This window comes from Dipodomys spectabilis, unplaced genomic scaffold (genome assembly GCF_019054845.1).
Source record: "Dipodomys spectabilis isolate Male_0828 unplaced genomic scaffold, ASM1905484v1 ptg000119l, whole genome shotgun sequence".
In the NCBI taxonomy this organism is placed as follows: domain Eukaryota; kingdom Metazoa; phylum Chordata; class Mammalia; order Rodentia; family Heteromyidae; genus Dipodomys; species Dipodomys spectabilis.
In genome coordinates this window covers 4,216,238-4,238,714 of record NW_024870796.1, presented here as the reverse complement: position 1 = coordinate 4,238,714, position 22,477 = coordinate 4,216,238, and the positions used below count along the sequence as shown (strand labels likewise).

At 39.4% G+C, this 22,477-nt stretch overlaps 1 protein-coding gene across 2 annotated transcripts in view; it reads right to left on the bottom strand.

The window, feature by feature from the left end:
* Positions 1-22,477, bottom strand: part of Fnip1 (folliculin interacting protein 1) — a 90,312-nt gene that overhangs the window by 5,367 nt on the left and 62,468 nt on the right. For both annotated transcript variants that reach the window (XM_042688803.1, XM_042688804.1), the window contains 7 exons: positions 20,295-20,496; positions 16,717-16,802; positions 14,240-14,386; positions 11,808-11,977; positions 7,667-9,083; positions 6,530-6,698; positions 2,606-2,803 (listed from right to left, as the gene is read on the bottom strand). In XM_042688803.1, coding sequence (XP_042544737.1) covers positions 2,606-2,803; positions 6,530-6,698; positions 7,667-9,083; positions 11,808-11,977; positions 14,240-14,386; positions 16,717-16,802; positions 20,295-20,496 — 2,389 coding nt within the window. The remainder of the gene's footprint in view (positions 1-2,605; positions 2,804-6,529; positions 6,699-7,666; positions 9,084-11,807; positions 11,978-14,239; positions 14,387-16,716; positions 16,803-20,294; positions 20,497-22,477) is intronic.

Below are 22,477 nucleotides of genomic sequence, written 5' to 3'. Positions count from 1 at the left end.
GAGTCTCACAGACTTTCCTACTTGGGTTGGCTTTGAACCATGATTCTCAGATCCCAGCTTCCTAAGTAGCTAGTGTTCTAGGCATGAGCCATAGGCACCTGACTGAAAGTATTTCTTTCCAATGAAAAGTCACTACTTAAAGAAAACTACAACAACAACAAAAAACCCTCCAAATAAAAATCCATTTTATTATTGGAAAAATAAAACTAAGTGGATTCTTGGGTTAAGTTACTGTTTTATGATCTACGCTTTCTTCATAATGCTTGAGTGAGATAAAAATGGCTTAAGAAGAAAATGCTAACTATAGAATACATTTACATATAAAAGATGAAATACAATACTTTTTTAAGCTCAGGGCTTTGTACCTATTAGGTAGGAAACTTCACCACTTGAGCCATGCCAGAACCCATTTGTTGCTTTAATTATTTTCCAAGTAGTACCTGGCACTTTTTGCTCAAGGCAGGGAGTCAGCCTCGGACTATAGCCCTCTGACCCATGTCCTCCCATGTAGCTAAATTGGGCAGGTACCATCACACCAACTTATTTATTAGGTGAAATGGGAGTCTAATTTTTGCCCAGGCTGCCCTTGAAATGCAATCTTCCAGATCTCAGCCACCCAAAAATTATAGGTAGGAGTCACTGTCCCTGGCCATTAAAACATTTTAAGCAACTCTGTGGCATTAAGAACATTCACAGGCTGGGCATGGGTGGGTCATGCCTGTCATCCTAGCTACTCAGGAGGCTGAGATCTGAGAATCACAGTTCAAAGCCAGCCTGGGCAGGTAAAGTCCATGAGACTCTTATCTCCAATAAGCCACTAGAAAACTGGAAGTGGCACTGTGGCTCAAGCGGTAGATCACTCGCCTTGAGCTAAAGAGTGCAAGGACAGCGCCCAAGCCCAGAGTTCAAGCCCCATGACCGACCAAAACAAAAACAAAAACAAAAACAAAAAAGAACATTCACAATGTTGTACAAGTATTAAGACTCCACACTTCCAAAAGGTTTCGCATCCCAACAGGAAACTTTAGACCCTTTAAAGAACTTCATATTCCTGCTCTCTTCCTACCTCCTAACAAAGGCTGTTTTATTTTCTATTTCTACTAATTTGCTAGGTATTTCATATAGATGAGATTTTTATTTCAACCCTCTTTTTTTTGGTCAGTTATGGGGCTTGGCTCCGAGCCTGGGCACTGTCCCTCAGCTCTTCAGCTCAAGGCTGGCGCCCTACCACCTGAACCACAGCAGCTCTTGCTGCTTTTTTCTGCTTATGTAGTGCTAAGGAATCGAACTCAGGGCCTCATGCATGTAAGGCAAGCTCTCTAACACTGAGCCAACAACTCCTCAGCCCTATTTCAACCATCTTATAAGCATGTATTTCATTCCTTTTTATGTTTGAAGAAATATTGTATTGCATATATTAAACCATATTTTTCTAATTCATTAGCTAATCAAAATGAATTTGTTCTAACATTTGGCTGTTGTGAATAATATGGCATGAACACTAAGATATAATTACCTGTTGAGTGTCTGCTTTCAATTCTTCTGAGTAGAAACGTGGAACTAAAGTTACTGTACCACTTGCTAATTAAACCTGGTGGTGAACTGTCAATCTTTCCCAAATTACTTGCACCATTTCACATTCCATTGCCAATGTGCAGGGATTCTCACTTCTCCATATCCAGGCAGAAACTCTATTTTTGTTTTGCTTTAAATGACAGCTACCCCTCTAGCCATCCTTCAGCTACCCCCCTAGCCATCCTTGTAGCCATTCAACATAATGACTGTCAAGTATAATCTCATTAAGGCTTTATTTGCATTTCCTCAGTGGTTAATTCGCTTGAACATATTTTCATTAGCTCACTGGCCATTTATTATAGATTTTCTTTGGCCACATGTTTAAGTCTTTTGCCCATTTTGAAATTCAATTATTTGTGTTTTGTTTCTTAAGAATAAAAAGGAGTAGGAGTTCTTTATATATAATTGTGAATCACTTAAAAAGGATATGTTCTAAGTATTTCCTTAGGTTATTTCATTATTATGCAAACATCATGATGTCACATCATACAAACCTGGAGAGTACAAGGCCATCAAGAGACACCAACCTTGTGGAATATATATATATATTTTTTTTTTTTTTTAATTTTATTTTTTAACCAGTCTGGGGGCTTGAACTCAGGGGGCCTGGGCACTGTCCTTGAGCCTCTCTGTGCTCAAGGCTAGTGCTCTACCACTTGAGCCACAGCACCACTTCTGGCCTTTTCTGTTTATGTGGTACTGAGGAACCAAACCCAGGGCTTCATGCTTACCAGGCGGCACTCTACCACTGAGCTACATTCCAGCCCCAAATTTGTGGAATTTAAATTCCTTTGCACAACTACTTAAAACTAAATCTTACCCAGGGGCTGGTAGCTCATCACACTGGTCAACCCTAGGACATAATCTAATCTTAATTACCTTCCAAAATTCCCAACTCAAAATAAAGTCACAAAGAGGTTGGGATGGGGGCATGACAAACATTTAATTTCTAGTACTTGTGTTTAGAAAATGATGAAGCTAGGAGCACTTTTTAAGAACCATACTGAGTTCAAGCATTACAAATACTTACAAAATTTGGAGACAAGTTATGCTTATAAAGCTGAAGAGTGGAATGAAGCAGATTGGAAACAAGACTGGAAACCAATACTTCCTTTCCCAATTTATTATCTGTCACTCGTCTCTGGCTGCTGGCCACTTGAACAGTCCATTTATCCATATCAGCTATAATACAGACAGCTTCTGCTATTGGTTCATCCAATACTGGATGCTGGAAAGAAAACCAACTATGTTAAGCATAAAAATAAAAAAGCTAAAAATAAAAAAGTTAAAAATAAAAGTGAATGGTTGCTGGTATGTCAAACCTGCAATACTAGCTACTCAAGAGGCTGAGATATGAGGATTATGGCTCAAAGCCACCCAGAGCAGGAAAAGTCAGTGAAAATCTTTTTTTTGTCAGTTGTGGGGCTTGAACTCTGGGCCTAGGTGCTGTACCTCAGATCTTCAGCTCAAGGCGAGTGTTCTACCACTTGAGCCACAGGGCTACTTGTGACTTTTTATGTTTATGTGGTTCTGAGGAATTGAACCCAGGGCCTCATGCATGTGAGGCAAGCACTCTAACACTGAGCCACCTTCCCAGCCCAAGTGAAACTCATCACCAACTAATCGCCTAAAAACCAGAAGTGGAGCTGTGGTTCAAAGTGATAGAGTACTAGCTTTAAGAACAAAAGCTCAGGGACAGTACTCAGGCCCTGAGTTCAAGCCCCATGTCCAATTTTTTTAAAAGAAAGAAAAAATGAAACTTAAAAAAGTAAAAATTGCTGGGTGTCAGTGGTTCACACCTGTTACCCTAGCTGCTCAGGAGGCTAAGATCTAAGGATTGTGGTTCAAAGCTAGCCCAGGCACTCTTATCTCCACTAAACTACCAAAAAAAAAAGCTGTAAGTGGATCTATGGCTCAAGTGGTAGAGCACTAGCTTTGAGCAAAAAAGCTTAGGGGCAGTGTCCAAGAATAGCACAGAAAGGAGAGGAAAGAAAAGGAAAAGAAAGGAAAGAAAGAGGGCTGGGAAGGTGGCTCAGTGGTAGAGTGCTTGCCTTGCATGCCTGAGGCCCTGGGTTCGATTCCTCAGCACCACGTAAGTAAAAAGAAAAAAAGCCGGAAGTGGCGCTGTGGCTTAAGTGGTAGAGCGCTAGCCTTGAGCTGAAGAGCTGAGGGACAGCGCCCAGGCCCAGAGTTCAGACCCCATGACCGGACCCAAAAAAAAAAAAAAAAAGAAAGGAAAGAAAGAAAATGGAATGAAGTATCTGATTAATATATTTAAGTTCTGACAATTACTGCTAAAAAAAAATCCTTGATAGAGGAAAACAGAATAAGAGCTACATCGCAGGCTAACATATCCTCACATAATAAAAAGTCCAGGGCTGGGAAGGTGACTCAATGGTAGAGTGCTTGCCTTGCATGCATGAGGCCCTGGGTTCGATTCCTCAGCACCACAGAAGCAGAAAAGGCTGGAAGTGGTGCTGTAGCTCAAGTGGTAGAGTGCTAGCCTTGAGCTGAAGAGCTGAGGGACAACAATCAGGCCCAGAGTTCAGGCCCCAAAACTGAAAAAAAATTAAAAATAAATAAATAAAAAAGTCCAGGCTCAGATGGTTTTGCTAATGAATTCTATCATGTATTTAGGAAAAATAGTAACAATTTCCTAAAAATAATTCCAAAAAAGTGAGAAAGAAATACTTCCCACCTCATTTTGTGGGAGTAGTTTAATCACCCTGATATCAAAGGTAGATAAAAGTATCACAAAAGAAGCCCACATAAAAACAGCCTTCATGAATAGAGATTCCCAAATTTATGACAAAATATTATGTCTAATGTAACTGCAATCCCTTTGTACATCACCTTTATAATAAAAAAAAAATTACTGCAAGTCAAATATAGCAACATGTACACAAGGATTATTTACCATCACCAGGTATGATTCTTCTCTAGGAATACAGGATTGCTTTATTGTCTAAAAATAAATCAATATAACCTATGATCTTAATAAAACCACATGACCATCTCAACTGATACAGTAATGAAAACTAAATTCCTTTCAAAGATTACAAATAGAAAGGAACTTCCTCTGTCTAATAAGTTTGTCTATGAAAACTCTATAAATAATATACTTTAAAAAAAATGGGGCTGGGAAGGTAGCTCAGTGGTAGAGCGCTTGCCTTGCATGCCTGAGGCCGAGTTCGATTCCTCAGCACCACATAAGCAAAAAGAAAAAAGCCGGAAGTGGCGCTGTGGCTCAAGTGGTAGAGCGCTAGCTTTGAGCTGAAGAGCTGAGGCCCAGAGTTCAGGCCCCACGACCGGACTCAAAAAAAAAAAAAAAATGGGGCTGGGAAGGTGGCTCAGTGGTAGAGCGCTTGCCTTGCATGCATGAGGCCCTGGGTTCGATTTCTCAGCACCTCATAAGCAAAAAGTAAAAGCCGGAAGTGGCACTGTGGCTCAAGTGGTAGAGCGCTAGCCTTGAGCTGAAGAGCTGAGGCCCAGAGTTCAGGCCCCACGACCAGACCCAAAAAAAACAAAACAAAACAATGTTCTTCTCTTCGGGTCAATAACAAGACAATGATATCTACTATCACTCTTTCCATTTAACAACAAACTGAAGGCTCTAACAAGTACAGTCAGAAAAGAAAGGCATCCAGATAGAAAGGAAACTATCAAACAGTTTGCTAATGACATGAGCCTGTGTGTGGAAGACCATAAAAGAATTCTGAGGGCTGGGAAGGTGGCTCAGTGGTAGAGTGCTTGCCTTGCATGCATGAGGACCTGGGTTCGATTCCTCAGCACCACATAAGCAAAAAGAAAAAAAGCCAGAAGTGGCACTGTGGCTCAAGTGGTAGAGCACTAGCCTTGAACTGAAGAGCTGAGGAACAGCACCAGGCCCAGAGTTCAGGCCCCATGACCGGACCAAAAAAAAAAAGAATTCTGAAATGGGTGCTGGTGGCTCATGCTTGTAATCCTAGCTACTCAGGAGGCTGATATTTGAGGATTACGGTATGAAGCCAGCACAGCCAGGAAAGCTCCTGAGACTCTTATCCCCAATAAACTACCAAAAAGCTGAAAATGGAGCTGTGGCACAAGAGGTAGAACTCTAGCCTTGAGCAAAAGAAGCTCTGGGACAGTGCTACAGGACCAGCACCGGGGAGGGGGGGGGGGGGGGGATTCTGTTCAGAAAAGTTAATACAGAGGTTTTCCTTATAGGGTGACAGGGAGATCCTCACCCGACTTAGGGAGTCCACTAACTCTTTCCTTCTGCTTTTTTATTTTTTGGTCCATCATGGGACTTGAACTCTGGGGCTGAGCACTGTCCCTCAGTTCTTCAAGGCTAACACTTTACCACTTGAGCCACAGTACCACTTCCAGTTTTCTGGTTGTTAATTGGAGATTAAAGTCTCATGGACTTTCTTGCCCAGGCTGGCTTTGAACCATGATCCTCAGATCTCAGCCCCCTGAGTAGCTAGGATTACAGGTGTAAGCCACCAGCACCTGGCTTCCTTCTGCTTTCCTTTTACCTTCAAATAAACTCATTCTGTTTACCTTAAAAAAATCTAATACAACTAATAACAGCTCAACAAGGTCATACCAATCTATAAAAAGCATTTATATTTGTATATCTAAACAATAGATAATGTGAAAAGTAAATCAAGAACATAATTTTATTTATATTTAAAAATGTCCAACTTTTATATTGTAAATGTACAAGTATGAGTATATAAAGTCATCTTTGTATTTCAATTTCCATTTTATAGACTTATGGAACTCTATACTCACTTTCACTATGACAGACATAAAGAGGTAGGTGATATAAAGAAATTAATGGATTCAAAAAACAATAATTGTGCCATAGTCACATGTGATTAAAAGTATAAAGTAATGAATTCTGAGTTCTACGGGCTAACAGAAGTTTTGCTTTAAATATATATACTCAGAAGCAGTGAAGATCACTTACTTGCACAGCGTGAGACAAATCTGCCCCAAGACACTGACGAAGTCTCTCATCACTTCCTATTCCTTGAAGAACAAAGTCAGGCACATAAGATGAACAATAACCACCCAGCAAGGACCTCCCAAAGTTGGCAATGTTGGGTTGAACAGCACTCACTTCAATCAACTTTGACCTGGAGGAAAGATTCCCAAGGAACAGAAATCTAATTAGCAACATACTTTGCCAGTATGTGTGTATGGGGGGCAGGGGAGGGGAGGAGGTAACTCTACTAGCCACATTTCTAGTATCATTCTATTCTACAAAATATACTCATAATAAAACCATCCTGCCTCAAACCATAAAACAGACCAAAAAATACTCTTCTTATCTGGAGAAGGTCTGGTGAACAACTTTGGAATGAAGTAGGCATGACTCTTTCATACCAGAGCAGGAGAGCTGACTCGTGTGTGTGCTGTCACCCATTGCTAACTAAACACAACCAAACTGAAAACTATCATCCAAAATAAAAGCAAGCTAAATAATACACTAAATTCAATATAGTATTTCTCAAGCATCCATTTTCTCCTTGTATACTTGCTCTGGAGACATGTTGTTTTCTTCTTGTTTGGGCCAAGTTTACTTCCAACAACCATTTTACACCTCAGAGATTTTCTGTCTCCCTATTAGAATCTTGATAGGTCCATCCAGTCCTGGGGCCTGAACTCTGGGCCTGGGCACTGATCTTGGGCTTCTTTTTGAGTTACAGCGCCACTTTCAGCTTTTTCTGAGATTGATTAGAGAATAGAGTCTCATAGACTTTGCTGCCTAAGCTGGCTTTGAACCATGACCTTCTGATCTCAGTCTCCTGAGCAGCTAGGATTACAGATGTAAGCCCCTGGTGCCCGGCTCATAGGTCCATTTTGAGGGCAAAATTCACTTCAAAGTAAGCAATTCTCTACATATTGCCAAGATCCTTTTTCTCTTCATAAAAGCCTTACTGAGGTGCTTATGGGCTCAGGTATAATTTTTCCTATAAGTAAGAGCACATGATAATAAAAAAAGAACATAATCAGGGCAGTCTATCTATCTATCTATCATCTGATTCAGGGACCAGCTAAACAGAACAATGGCATATGTTGGGATAAGGCCTAATATACATACCCAGGAAAAGGGATCTCATCCTCTTCTGCCCAGTCCTCTTGCTCCCCTCCAAAGTAACTGCTGACCTGTCTCGTGGCATCATGACTAGCGTCTTCACTTTCGCTATCCCCAAGGGCACTATCAGAGCTTTCATTTCTTGGAATGTCCCATTCGGTTCCTACAGCATTTTTTTTCTCTGAACTCTCTTTATCCCCATGGGGGACAAGGATGGAGAGTATATTTCTTTGGTCCTGCTGAGGAAAGCAGGTTTTACATGGATCTTGGTGAACTCTTTCCGCACATTTACAAAATTCACTGCTCTGTTTGACGTTTTTGATACACAACCTTTTGGAAAAGGCTAACATACAGCAATGTTCTTTATTGCTTATGCTTGTTTTAATGGGAACATCATCAATAGTCCTGGTTTCAATTGAATCATCATTGAAATATTCATCAAATAAGCTCATGCTTTCAGGATCTGATGGACTCCAACAGGGAAGTTCACAGGGCTCTTCAGAAACCATGGTCTGTATATCAGACCCTTTGGATTGGTCCTTGGTTGGCTGTTTAGTTTCTTGGTGGTTATCTGCTGCCCCTCTATCTTCCTTCAGTGGCTTGGTATGATGCCTGGCAATCTGATCCACCACAGCCTGACTCCTAAGTTCAGTATCTGAATCAGGTGACATTGAGTCTCCAATCAGGAAAGTAACCTTTGTTTGGGTTGCCTCACAAGAAAACGTAGCAGGCACGGTCTTATCCGGAGGCTTCTTCTCTACAACGATTCCTGTGGTTCTCATGGGTTTGCCTGTGTGATTATCTGAATCCAGCACCTCTTTATTCGGCCATGTTTCATCTGTGGTCTCCAAGCCTGACTCTGATAATACACATTTGTCTACAGGAGCAGATCCTGTGCAAACAACTGTCTCTAACTTGGTGTCAAGGCAAGTTCTTAATTTGTCTTTACACTGCTTAACATCAATAGCATTTTCTTCTTGGTACTCAGGAGAAACTACTTGGCATTCATTTGAAATTCCTAGCAGTTCCTTAGAATTCTCTTGAACATCTTCTCTCTCTTGTTGTGACACGTTCTCTGTATTTTGCCCAAGGAGTGGATGACTGCAATATTTACAGCTACAGTTAGGAGTTCTTAGCTCTTCTGACTCCTTAAAAAGCAGACTGCTTTTGTTTCTATGCATTGTGATTAGGACATACTCTGACTCTTCAATTTCTCCCTTTTCTAAAGTGGTAGTGATCACTGTGCCTGGCATAACGATGGCTTCATCTTCTCCATTTTCTAAAAGATGAGTTTCTTGAAGTTCAGAGCATCTTATGAAATAAGTTAGAAAATAAAGCAGCCTCTGGACCATATCTTGTCGTCTGCCAACTACCACAGTCCTTGCTAAACGGACAGGAGAGCCAATAGCGCCATATAAGTCTCCTGAAATAGAAAAAAAAAGTTAATGGACCTATTTTCTATACAGCTAAATGAGAATTACAAGAAACCTATGCTTAAAATATGGGGGGTGGTTCAGGTTTTACTTCAAGTTCTTTTTTGTGGGGGTCAGTCATGGAGCCTGAACTCTGGGCCTGGGCTCTTGGCTCTTCGCTTCAAGGCTAGCACTCTACCACTTGAGCTACAGCACCACTTCCGGCTTTTTCTGCTTATGTGGGGCTAAGGAATTGAACCCAGGACCTCATGCATGTGAGGCAAGCACTCTACCACTGAGCCACCTTCCCAGATCCTTCCATTTCTTTAGAAGCTGAACAAATAGGCTAGGATAAATAGTATTAACTATAAAGAATAATGAAAGGACAGGTTTATTCATCTTTAACCTGTCAATAATATTTGTATAGAGCTTTATGTACTCAAAAATGATTTCAAAATAGATCTGATGTATCCCAGTTAAGAATACTACTGATGCTGGGGACTCATGGCCTGTAATTCTACTCAAGAGGCTAAGATCTGAGGATCATGGTTCAAAGCCAGTCCAAGCAGGAAAGTCTGTGAGATTCTTAACCACCAGAAGAGCAAAAGTTGTGTTGTGGCTCAAAGTGATAGAGCACTAGCTTTGGGTAGAAAAGATCAGAGACAGTGCCCAGGTGGGTGGGTACTGGTGGCTCTCTCCTGTAATCCTAGCTACTCAGGAGGCTGAGATCTGAAGATCCTACTTTGAAATCAGCCCAGAAAGACAAATTCTGTAGACTTTTATCTCCAATTAATCAGCAAATGGCCAGTGGGGGGTTGACACAAGTGGTAGAGTGCCAGCTTTGAGTTAAAAAGCTAAGGAAGACTACAAGTCTCAGTACTAGGGCACATGTGCATACATGCGCACATATAGAACACTACCGAGGATTGGGTGTGATCCTGTAACAGGCTATATGGACAGAAGCGAGTAAAGAATCATGGTCTAAGACTAGTTCACCAGACATACCTGAAAAATAGCCTAAGACAAAAAGGCCTGATGGTTTGGGTCAAGTGGTAAAGTACTTGCTTAGCAAGTAAAAGTCCCTGAGTTGAAACCCTAGTACCACAACCACCAAAACAGATGAACAAACAAAAAACAAATTACTTGAATTTATGGCCAGCCCAGGCATAGAACAATTTGTGAAATCCACTCTCAACAAAGAGCTGGACATGCTGACACAAGCTTGTTACTCGAGCTAGGGGAAGCCTAACACAGGTGAACTATACCCAGGCAGCAAGTGAGACCTGATCTCCAAAATACCAGCAGAAAAACAGGAACAGAAGTATGACTCAGAGGAAACAGTACCTGTTTATTAAATTCAAGGGCCAGAGTTCAAGCCTCAGTAACGCCAAGAAAAAAAATTTAAAAGATTATCAAACAAAAGTGAACAACAGTCCAGCACTGGTGGCTCTCACGTTAATCCTAACTACTTAGGAGGCTGAGATCTGAGTATCCTGGTTCAAAGCCAGCCTGGGCAAGAAAGTCTGTGAGACTCTTATCTTCAATTAAGCACCAGAAATTGGCAGTGGTGCTGTGGCTCAAAGTGGTTGAGCAAAAAGAGATCAGGGACAGGGCTTAGGCCCAAATCCATGACTGACCAAAAAAAAAAAAAAAAGTGAACAACAAAAATGTTAATAAGAGCATTCTAGTGCTCCCTGTCTCCCTCTCCATGTTCCCATTCCCACCCCATCTCCCATCTATCTCTCCTTTTCATTTCAGGTAATGCCTTGCTTATATAACAGGCTGGCCCTGAATTTAGCAGCGGCTCAGGCTACTCTGAAATTATTTTTGTTTTTTATTTTGTCAGTAGTAGGGCCTGAACTCTGGGCCTAGGTGCTATCCCTCAGCTCTTAATCTCAAGGTGTGCTCTACTACTTGAGCCACAGTGCCACTTTCGGCTTTTTCTGCTTACGTGGTGCTGAGGAATTGAACCCAGGGCCTCATGCATGCAAGGCAAGCGCTCTACCACTGAGCCACCTTCCCAACCCCTATTTTTTATTTTTATTTCTGTGATGTTACTAGGGCTTGGAACTCAGGGTCTAGCATCGTTGCTTGGCTTGCTTACTCATTGATCATGTTCTACCATTTGAACCATACCTTTAGTCAGAATTTTGCTGGTTATTTTTTTATAGACAGTCTCATGGAATTCTCTACAAAAGCTGACTTTGAATCTTGATCCTTCAGGTCTCAGCCTCCTGAGTACCTTGGATGACAGTCCTGAGCTCCCAGCCCCAAAGCTTACCTTGGAATTCTTAATCCATCTGCCTCTACCTCCCAAATGCTGGGATTGTGGACTTACTTCACCAAGTGTAGCTCGTCTTATTCCTAAACTAGATTTGCTATAGCTAATGCAGGTGCTTTGTTGATTAAATCCCTTCTAGGCCAAGTAAGTAAGTCCAATACAAAACATTCTGAAAGCCCAAAGAGTTTTAGTAAATCAGTTATCAGACTGCAATTCCTGCTCTACATACAAATTCTATAGCTGCTAAATTCTCTATTTGGTATCAGGCATAAGGCAACCAGACAACTTAGCAGACGGGAAAAAAAAAAAAAAACAGGTACAAGAGAGATGGTTTAGAATGAAAGATATAAAAGTCAGAATTTTGTTTAATTTTCTTTTTTTCTAAAAAAGTTCTGCACAGTTACACAAGTCTGAAGTATACTATAGAGAGTGTATGAGTTTTCAGACTACATACCCAGTTGTGCCCAAAGTGGGTTATATGGATGACTTTTTGCCAACATGTCCACACTCTGAGAGGAATGTTTCTCTAAAAATATTTTTATAGGTGGCTGTCCATTTGGCATGACCGTTGGAACCCAGGCAAGATGATTGGTCAAAACCGCAGTGATAAGAGCTGGCAAGAATCTGAAAACAAAATGCACCCACTCAGATTTCAGTCTACCTTCATATAACATGAAGTAAAATGTTTGGCAGAGTAAACGAAGAGAATACATATTTTCTATGCCAAATGGCAAACAAAAGGAGAGAAGAGAGGAAAGGAGAGGCACATTACCACGATGAAAGGGACTATTTCAAAATCATAATTATAAAACAAAATGCCACTTTACTTTAATAAACTATAGATTCTTTCCTTTTCTTTTCTTTCTCCAGTCCTGGGCCTTGAACTCAGGGCCTAAGCTTCCTTTGCACAAGGCTAGTCTACCACTTGAGCCACAACACTACATCCAGCCTTTTCTGTTTATGTGATACTAAGGAATCAAACCCAGGGCTTTACGTATGCTAGGCAAGCATTCTACCACATTCTCAGCCCCTGGATTCTTTTCAGTGTTTAATGTGCCCAGGTCATTAATGAATGAACTAGCAGATCCTTAATTTCTAAATATACAACTTAGCAATTTCCAAATTACTGAATGGAAAAAATAAAGAGAATTCCAAAGTAAACTTTGTTTCCCATTAAAAGAGAATGAAAGCATTTAAATAGCTTATCTAAATTCTAAAGACTTAATAACTAGAAGAAAATTATATGATAAAATTAAAAATATACCACTGGAGCCAGGCACTGGTGGCTCACGCCTGTAATCCTAGCTACTCAGGAGGCTGAGATCTGGAGATTATAGTTCAAAAGCCAGCCCGGGCTGGCTTTTGAAAGTCCGTGAGACTTTTATCTCCAATAAACCACTAGAAAACTGGAAGTGGCATTGTAGCTCAAGCGGTAGAGTGCTCACCTTGAGCTGAAGAGCGTAGGGACAGTGCCCAAGCCCAGAGTTCAAGTCCCACAACTGACAAAAAAAAAAAAAATTTTTTTAAAATATATCACTGGCTGGGCTCTGTGGCTCATGCCTGTAATCCTAGCTCCTTAAGTGGCTGAGATCTGAGGATCATGGTTTGAAGTCAGCCCAGGCAGGAAAATCCATGAGACTCTCATCTCCAATTAATTAACTACCAAAAATCCTGAAGTGGAGATGTGGCTGAAGTAGCAGAGTGCTAGCCTTGAGTAGAAAAAAATCTAGGGATAGCACCCAGGCCCTGAATTCAAGCCCCAGAACTGGCACCAACAAAAAGTATCACTAAGCCACATAACTCACACCTGTAATCCTAGCTACTCAGGAGACTAAGATCTGAGGATCACAGTTCAAAGCTGGCCTGGGTAGGAAAGTCTAAGAAACTATTTCCAATTAATCTGAAAAAAAGAAAGCCAGTAGTAGAGCTGTGGATTAAGTGGCAGAGTGTCATCCTAGACCAAAAAAGCCAAGGGATAGTGCCCAGTATGATCACACATAATAAAGAAGTTATCACTGGGATCCTAGCACTTCCTTACATATTTTTTAAAACTCTTTTCTAACAAATGAAACCCTCTCTCTCTCTTTTTTAGTACCAGTGTTGGGGTTTGAACCCAAGGCTTTGATATTGTCCTTGAGCTTTTGTGCTCAAGGTTAGTGCTCTAGCACTTGAGCCACAGTTCCATTTCCAGCATTTTTTGGTGGTTAATCTGAGAAAAAGAGTCACATAAACTCTCCTGTCTCAGCTAGCTTTGAACTGCCATCCTCAGAGCTCATCCTCCTGAATAGTTAGGATTATAAGCATGAGCCACCAGCACCTGGCTTGAAATATAACTCCTATAAATGGATATAACTTCCTCCAAAATGAGAAGAAAATTTGGTAAAATGTCAGGAACTTTAGCACAGGAATTATTAGGTGTTTTTCATTCTATGCCACTTGTCTAATTCTTTTTTTGGGGGGTGGGGATGGGGTCAGTCGTGGGGCTTGAACTCAAGGTCTGGGCACTGTCCCTCAGCTCTTCAGCTCAAGGCTAGGGCTCTACCGCTTGAGCCACAGCTCCACTTCCCGTTTTCTAGTGGTTTATTGGAGATAAGAGTCTCATGGACTTTCCTGTCTGGGCTGGCTTTGAACCACAATCCTCAGATTTTATCCTCCTGAGTAGCTAGGATTACAAGCCTGGCTTTGTCTATACTCTTCTATCATTTAAGTATTTTTAGAATAGTTTCATTAATAAAAAATATTTACAGAGATACATTTTATACATTCATACAGTTTTTTCACTATTTACTCCCAATCTAGATATCCAGATATCTACAATAAATTATGAGAAACATTTTTGTAAGTAAATGAATAATTAAAGAACAAAGAACAAAAAACAGTCCATACTGATTTTTGGAAGCATTTTCCATTAGAAAAGTGAACTCCTTCATGAAACGATGGCAAAGCTGGTTCTTTCCTGGAGTACCCGACATCATGGTAAGCCAGACAGGCTCTCCAATCCGTGGCATTGTGTAAAGATTACAAATTGTTGTTCTAAAAAGAAGAAGAAACATGTTTGTTTGTTTTTTGTCAGTCGTGGGGCTTGAACTCTGGGCCTGGCCGCTGTCCCTGCGCTCCAGCTCAAGGCAAGCACTCTACCGCTTGAGCCACAGTGCCACTTCTGGTTTTCTAGTGGTTTATTGGAGAAAAGAGTCTCACAGACTTTCCTACCTGGGCTGGCTTTGAACTGTGATCCTCAGATCTCAGCCTCCTGAGTAGCTAGGATTACAGGTGTGAGCCACCAGCTCCCGACAAGAATAAACATTATGAAATGTTTAGTTCCTCAAATTATATAACCTTAAAGGGTATGCCGCCAGTTTGAGTCTTACACCTAGATTAAATTCCTTTAAAAGAAAAAATGAAGTCTTTCCTTCTTTCTCACCATAGTAGCATGAAAAAGGTTTCATACTTTTTTTTTCATTTGAATGTTACTTTCTTGCATATTAATTTAAAAATATGCTGTTTCCTATGATAGCCAGGATCTGCAATGATAGGTATGATTTAGAGCAAATTATTTCCATACTTTAAACAGATCAGTTTTTCCAGTTTTAAAATTAAAGGACAGAACTAGGTAATTTCTAGAGCCTTTCTAGTTGTACATACATTATATTTATATATCTGCATCTATTGCACATAGAAAATAAACACAAAAGGAAATTATTCTAAAAGGGTATCAGCTTAACCACAACTCACTATAAACAGTAGTTTTTTGGGTTTTTTTGTTGGTTGTAGGGCTTGAACTCTGGGCCTGGAAGCTGTCCCTGCGTTCTTCAGTTCAAGGCAAGTGCTCTACCACTTGAGTCACAGCGCCACTTCCGGATTTTTAGTGGTTAATTGGAGATAAGAGTTTCACAGACTTTCCTGCCTGGGCTGGCTTTGGAGAAGAGTTTCACAGACTTTCCTGCCCAGGCTGGCTTTGAACACTGATCCTCAGATCTCAGCCTCCTGAGTAGCCAGGATTACAGACCACCAGCACCTGGCTTAAACAACAGTTTATCTGCATCATTTCATTGCTCTTTAGTAAAGTTCTAAAGGATCAGGACTCCATATATGTACATGGTATTTTATGACTCTCCATCTTCTGCAGTTTGTCATTAAATACAAGGGAAAACTACTTCCTACTTATTATAGTGCTTTCCTGGCTGTTTCTTTGATTAATGTAGAAAACAATTAATCCTGTGACTTTAAGTGTTTCCTGAAGGCTTCAAAGTATATTCAAGGTGTTTTCCCCTTTTATATCAATACCTATTTCAACCAAGCCTACTTGGTTCGCTAAATGAATCAATTCTTCAAAGCTTGTGGCTTAAGAAACTAGTCTCATAGAAACTACAGAACGATGTCCCATTTTCCAAATTTTAGCACAGTGCTACTTAATAGAACTTTTGGCAATTATGAAAATGCAGTGTCCATATCTGCAATGTCTAATATGGAAGTCATCAGCCATACATAGTTTACTCAACAACTGAAATGTGAGCCATATAACTGAAGAACTGAACAGGGATCAGAATGTAATAGTACACTTCTAGAAAAGTTTCGGAGATTTAAAAAAAATTCTATTATCCATTTTAGAATACTTTCTAACACCTGAAACCCAAAACAAAGGAAAGGAACTATCTCGTCTATCAAAGTTTAATTGAATATTCACCCAATATCAATACAATCTATTAGAGTAAATAGCAATAACAAATATAGGTCACTTTGATAAGTTCTTCACATTTCTGGGAACTTAAAAATAACTAAGAATTTGAAGTGTTTTAGCCAAGATTACAGGCTCACACCTGTAATCCTAGCTACTCAGGAGGCTGAGATCTAAGGATCATTGTTTGAAGCTGGCCCAGGATGGACCATCTGTGAGACTATTATCTCCAGTACATTACCAAAAAGCTGGTAAGTGGAGCTGTGACTGAAGAAGTAGAGTTCCAACCTTGACCAAAGAAGCTCAGAGACAGTGTGCCCAGGCTGAGTTCAAGCCCCAGGACCAACCACACAAAAACAAAACAAAACAAAAAAAGAAATGCAGTCATGATATTCTATATACAGTATGTAGAAAATGAAATAAACAACTTTTGTGCAGAGACAGGAGGTGGGAGCTGGGAGAAAGTGGATTACTGAATTTTACTCTCATATAACTAAGGGACAAAGATATTTAAAAGAACTGCAATCCAAGCACTTGGAAAGCTGAAGCAAAAGAATTACAAATTCAAAGTTAGGCTGGGCTCAATAAAGCAAGGAGGAGAAGAGAGAAATTTGAAGAACTACATTTTATTAGAGTTAAGTACATTGTAAAACAACTCTGCATTTATAGGAAAGTGGGAAATAAGTACCTGAATTCATTTAGGGCATCAACGATGCGATTATATGCCAAACTCCTCTGGCTAGCATCAGCAGATCTCCGGCTCATTTTCATAGCCTTAAAAATAATTGTTACATAGTTAACTCTTAAATCAAATTATGGTCAAAACATGGGGAAAAAAATAAAAATAATCACCTATTTATATGATGCTATAACAAATATTATCCAGAACAAAATAAAAAATTCTGATATACATATTTACAGTGATTTTTTTAAAAAAAATTCCAAATTTCCAACTGCTAAATCCCTTACTGGGTAAGTTAGTACATACCTATAATCCCAGTTACTAAGGAGGAACAAGTAAGAGAATTTTGGTTCAAGGCCAGGCCTGGGAAAATGCAGTATTGCTCACCCCACCCCAACCTGCATCTAAATAAATAAAAGCAAATACTGGGCAGGAAATGTAGGTTAGCAATAGAACACATAAAGCCTTGGGTTATATCTAGCAGAAAGCAAGGAAGGGAGAGGAAGGAAGGAAGGAAAGAGGATTTTTATACTTTACTTTTTCAAAGGTAATTTAATTTTTTAGCATTCTTTTCATAAATACAAATCAATTAAATTTGTCTAAGAAACATACATTGAAGAGAAAATAGCATTACTTTGAGCCAGAAACAAAGTTTTATATGGTTTAGAAGTGAAATTTAATTTTTATTTTTCTCTGTGTTACAGACTTGCAACTTACAAAGCAGTTAATGTTTATAAAATTTAGTGCTTAGATTCAGTCTTATCAACATTTAAAAATTATTATAGTTCTCAAAAAGAAGAGATTTCAAGACTGGGAATATGACAGTGGTAGAGTGCCTGCCTAGCATGCATGAAGCCCTAGATTCCATTCCTCAGTACCGCACACACAGAAAAAGCCGGAAGTGGTGCTGTGGCTCAAGTGGCAGAGTGTTGGCCTTCAGCAAAAGAAGCTCAGAGACAGAGCCAAGCCCTGAATTCAAGCCCCAGGACTGGTAAAAAATAAAAAAAAAAAAAAATAGAGATTTCAAAATAATTGCTAAGGTGCTTAGAAACGAGCTTTTACTAAAGAAAGTAAGTGGCTTTGTAAGCAAGTCATAGAAAGAAACTTCTTTAGATGGTCCAGTGTAAACTAAATTTTATCAACTCCTACAGAACATTTTAAATTTAAATCCTATTCATTTATTTAAAAATAGTTTTATCTTTCAATTTTAATTAAAAAATAATATACTGAATCTGAACAATATCTAAACAATGCTAAGAATAATACATATTTTATATTACAGAATGATCAAAGCACTCCGCTTAAAAACACTTTAAAAAGTTTATGGTGCCGGGCTGGGAAGGTGGCTCAGTGGTAGAGCACTTGCCTTGCATGCATGAGGCCCTGGGTTTGATTCCTCAGCACCACATAAGCAGAAAAAAAAAAAAAAAAAAAAAAGCCAGAAGTGGCGCTGTGGCTCAAGTGGTAGAGCGCTAGCCTTGAGCTGAAGAGCTGAGGGACAGTGCCCAGGCCCAGAGTTCAGGCCCACGACTGGACCCCCCCCCCCCCAAAAAAAAAAAAAGTTTATGGTGCCTAAAGAGTTTTATACAGAGCTCATTTCTCTTAAGTAACTCAAAATGTTTCAATCACAGGACTATTTAAGTGTGATAACTTGGACAACAATAGTCAACTGCAGAAAATGTTACTGGGCTGGGAATGTGGCTTAGTGGTAGAGTGCTTGCCTAGCATGCATGAAGCCCTGGGTTCAATTCCTCAGTACCACATAAACAGAAAAAGCCAGAAGTGTTGTTATGGCACTCAAGTGGTAGAGCACTAGCCTTGAGCAAAAAGAGCCTCAGGGACAGTGCCCAGGCCCTGAGTTCAAGTCCCCGCCCCCCCTGAAAAAAAAGAAATAAAGAAATGTACTCTTTAGCTGACTTACATAACTTACATTATCTTCATAATAACAATTAAAAATTAAAAGAAAAGAAAATGTTATCAGCATCTAATTTTAAAAATGAATATGGCCTTTACTCATTTGTTTAATATAAAAATATTGTTAATGAGTTAATTTGCTTTCTGACAGGTTTAATGTCTTCTCTAGAGGCAGATGAACATTAGTTATTACTGAGTTACACAGGTAACCCTCCTGCATTCTGAGACTTTCTAGTTTTCAGTGTTGGTACTGGGGCTTGAGCTCAGGGCCCTGTGCTCATGCTTAACTTCTTCACTCAAGGCTAGCAACTCTAACACTTGAGCATTCCAGCCATTCTACCACACTTCCACTTCCAGCTTTTTTGCTGGTTAACGAAAAGAGTCACTTGGATTTGTCTGCCTCGGTTGGCTTCAAGCCATGATCCTCAGATCTCAGCCTTCTGAGTAGCCAGGATTACAGGAATGAACCATCTGGCTCCCTACTTTCTTCTTGAAACACTTTCCATGGCTCCCCTAAGAAAATCCTCATGTTTCCTCCTAGCTAAATGGCCAATCCTTTTACCCATTTCCTTTTGCTCATTCTTTTTCATCTCCTCAAGCCCTAGTTGTTGAAATACTTAACAACATACTCCAAGTATTTCCTTTCCTCTCGTTATCTCATTCAGTTTCATGCCCTTAAATATCACCTCTCATCTAAATTCTAGGATCATAAAAATAAGTGGATATGCAGGAGGCATTTCAAAATAAACCTATTGATGTTTCCATCAAACTGTTTCCATCTGTAGTCTTCCTCAGTTTAGTACTGACACCACTCTTATTAATGCCATCTCAGCCATTCTCTCTCACACATCCCACTTTACATCTATCAGCTAATTCTATTTGCTCTATGGATAAAATATAGAAGTTCTATCACAGAAACTAGTTTTAGTATTCACTGGCTCTTTCCCATAATGCTATAGTAGTCTCCCAACTAGTTCTATGACATCTAACTTTGCTCCTAGAAATCTATCCTCAACCAGCATGAGTAGTAGTAATCCTTATAAATAATGGGATTTCCCCATTCCATTGGGTTCTCACCCTTCTTAAGAATAAATGCCATCACTCTCTCAATTATATCCCACAAGACCCAATACAGCCATTTTGACCTCCTTAACGTTTCGTAAGCACATTTATTCCCGGCATTGGGCCTTTTCCTTTGTCTCAAACATTTTCTTTATAATTCCTCTAGCTGACCCTCCATACATTCTTTATCATCTTATTGGTGGTCTTCTTGATGACACTGTAAGTATTAGTAATTTTTTTCCAAAATACTTAACATAACTTTCATTTTTCTTTACAATAGTTAGTATCATCTCAAACAGTACATACCCATCTATTTGCTATTCTATAAAGTCAGGAATTTTGCTTGTTTACAACTTCTCTTTGGTTGCTACAATAGTCCTTTGTATTACAGAGCCCTCAACATCTCCGTTCATGAATGAATAAATGAGTAAATGGCCTTAAATCTTTTATCCAATTGTAAGAGCTTATATAAAGATTTGCATCTCCCAGACCATTTTGAAAAGCACCTGTTAATTTTTCTTCTAAGTCAATAAAAATGTTTATTCAGAAAAATAACACACAAAGGAAAAGATTAAAATTAATCTTTTACAAGTATAAGTAACACTTACCTGTTCTATTGCACTCTTTAATTTGTTCATGTGGCTTTCAAAGAGAGGAAAATGTGAAAAAAAGAATTCATTAAATTTGTTATTTTCATCTTCATCTTTCGATAATGAAAAGATTACCCCAATTGCAATCTTCTTTTTCCTCACAATTCCTGGGTTAGGACCACAGCTTTCATCTGACAGATTAAAGCTTTCTTCTATGGACCTTAAAAAGAAATGTATTTTTGGTTTAAAAAATTTGCAATTCAAGCTTCTTACTAAATATACATAAGCTAAAAATTGTCTTTTTTGTCAAATACATGTATATCTTTAATTTTAATTGTATAATTAAGAAATTCTACTAGCTGTTCATTCTTGCTCACTTTTTATAAGAAAGCTTACTAGAAAGTCAGATTGAGATGGCTGGGCACAGGTGGCTCATGCCTGTAATCCTAGCTACTCAGGAGGCTAAGATTTGAGGATCACGGTTCAAAGCCAGCTGGGGCAGGAAAGGGATGACTCTTATCTCCAATAAACCACTAGAAAACTGAAGTGGCTCTGTGGCTCAAGCGGTAGAGTGCTCGCCTTGAGCTGAAGAACTTAGGGACAGCGCACAGGCCCAGAGTTCAAGCCCCACAACTGACAAAAAAAAAAAAAAGAAAAAAAAGGAAGTCAGATTGAGAATACTTAAGGTTTAGCTAAGACTGGCATAATCTATTCAGTGTTCTAAGATCTACTTGTCTCCCCAAAGTAAAATGAAGGAAGAAAGAAGAAAGGGCAGGAATAAATAAGAAAACATGATGCTTTCTTATCTACATCTGTACCTAACACAGACTTAAAAAAAAAAAAAGATGTTTTATCAAAACCAATATGAAACACCAAGAAATCAAAACCATCTTTCATATGGTATATGGAAGATTGAAACATAAAACTCTTAAGAAGAAAACAAAAGAGAAAAGCTTCATGACAATTGATTTAGCAATGGTTTCTCAAACAGAAAAGATACAGGTTCAAAGCTACCCCAGGCAAGAAAGTCGCTGAGGCTCTCCAATTAACCAACACAAATCCAGAAGTGGTGCTGTGGCTCAAAGTGATAAAGCAACAGCCTTGAGTGGAAAAAGCTCAAGGATAGCACCCAGGCCTTGAGTTCATGCCCCTGACCAGCAAAAGAAAAAATTACCTACCTTGTTCTATATAAAATTTTTGTAATTCAAAGGATATTATCAATAGAAAGAAAGGCAATCCAAGGAATGGGCTAAAATATTTACACAATATATGTTAAAGAATATCTAAATTGTATAAAAGAATTTTTACAGCTTAACAAAACAAACGTGATTTTAAAATGGATAAAGGACTTAAACTGACATTTCTCTAAGGATGATGGCTAATAAGCACTCTAAGAGATCATGAGGAAAATGTAAACCAAACTATAATGACAAATGACATCAATATCCCTTAAAATGTAGCTCAGTGGTAGAGCACTTGCCTAGCATAATCAAGGCCCTGGGTTTGATCCCCAGGACTATAACACAAAACAGTTAACATGTTTTGAGGAGTATGCAAAAAGTAGAACTTCCATCGTGGTGGCAATGTAAAATCATGCAGTCACTGTAGAGAGACATATGACAGACTAAAGAACAGAATTAGAAAGCCAGGCGCCAGTGGCTCACACCAGTAATCCTAGCTACTCAGGAGGCTGACATTTGAGGATCATGGTTCAAAGCTAGCCCTGGCAGGAAAGTCTGTGAAACTCTTATCTCCAAGAGCACTAGCCTTGAGCTGAAGAGCTGAGGGACAGCACCCACAAAAAGGAAAGGAGAAGACAAGAAAAGAATTAGGAAAGACAAAAAATAATTACCTTCTCACCCAGAAACTCCATTTCTAGATATACATCCACAGAATGAATGTCAAGGACTAAAACCAGTATGTGTATACCCATACTCATAGTAACATTATTCACAGTAGCAAACAGTAGAAGCAACCTACTAGTCTACAGAAGATGAATGGATTTTTTTTTCCTGGTTGTGGCCTGTGCGCTATCCCTGAGCTTTGTGCTCAAGGCTAGAGCTCTACCACTTAAGCCATGGTGACATTTCCAGTTTTTGAATGGTTAATTTTCTCCCATGGCCAGCTTCAAATGGTGATCCTCCGATCTCAGGCTCCTGAGTAGCTAGGATTACAGGTGTGAGCTACCAGGAGCCCAGCTA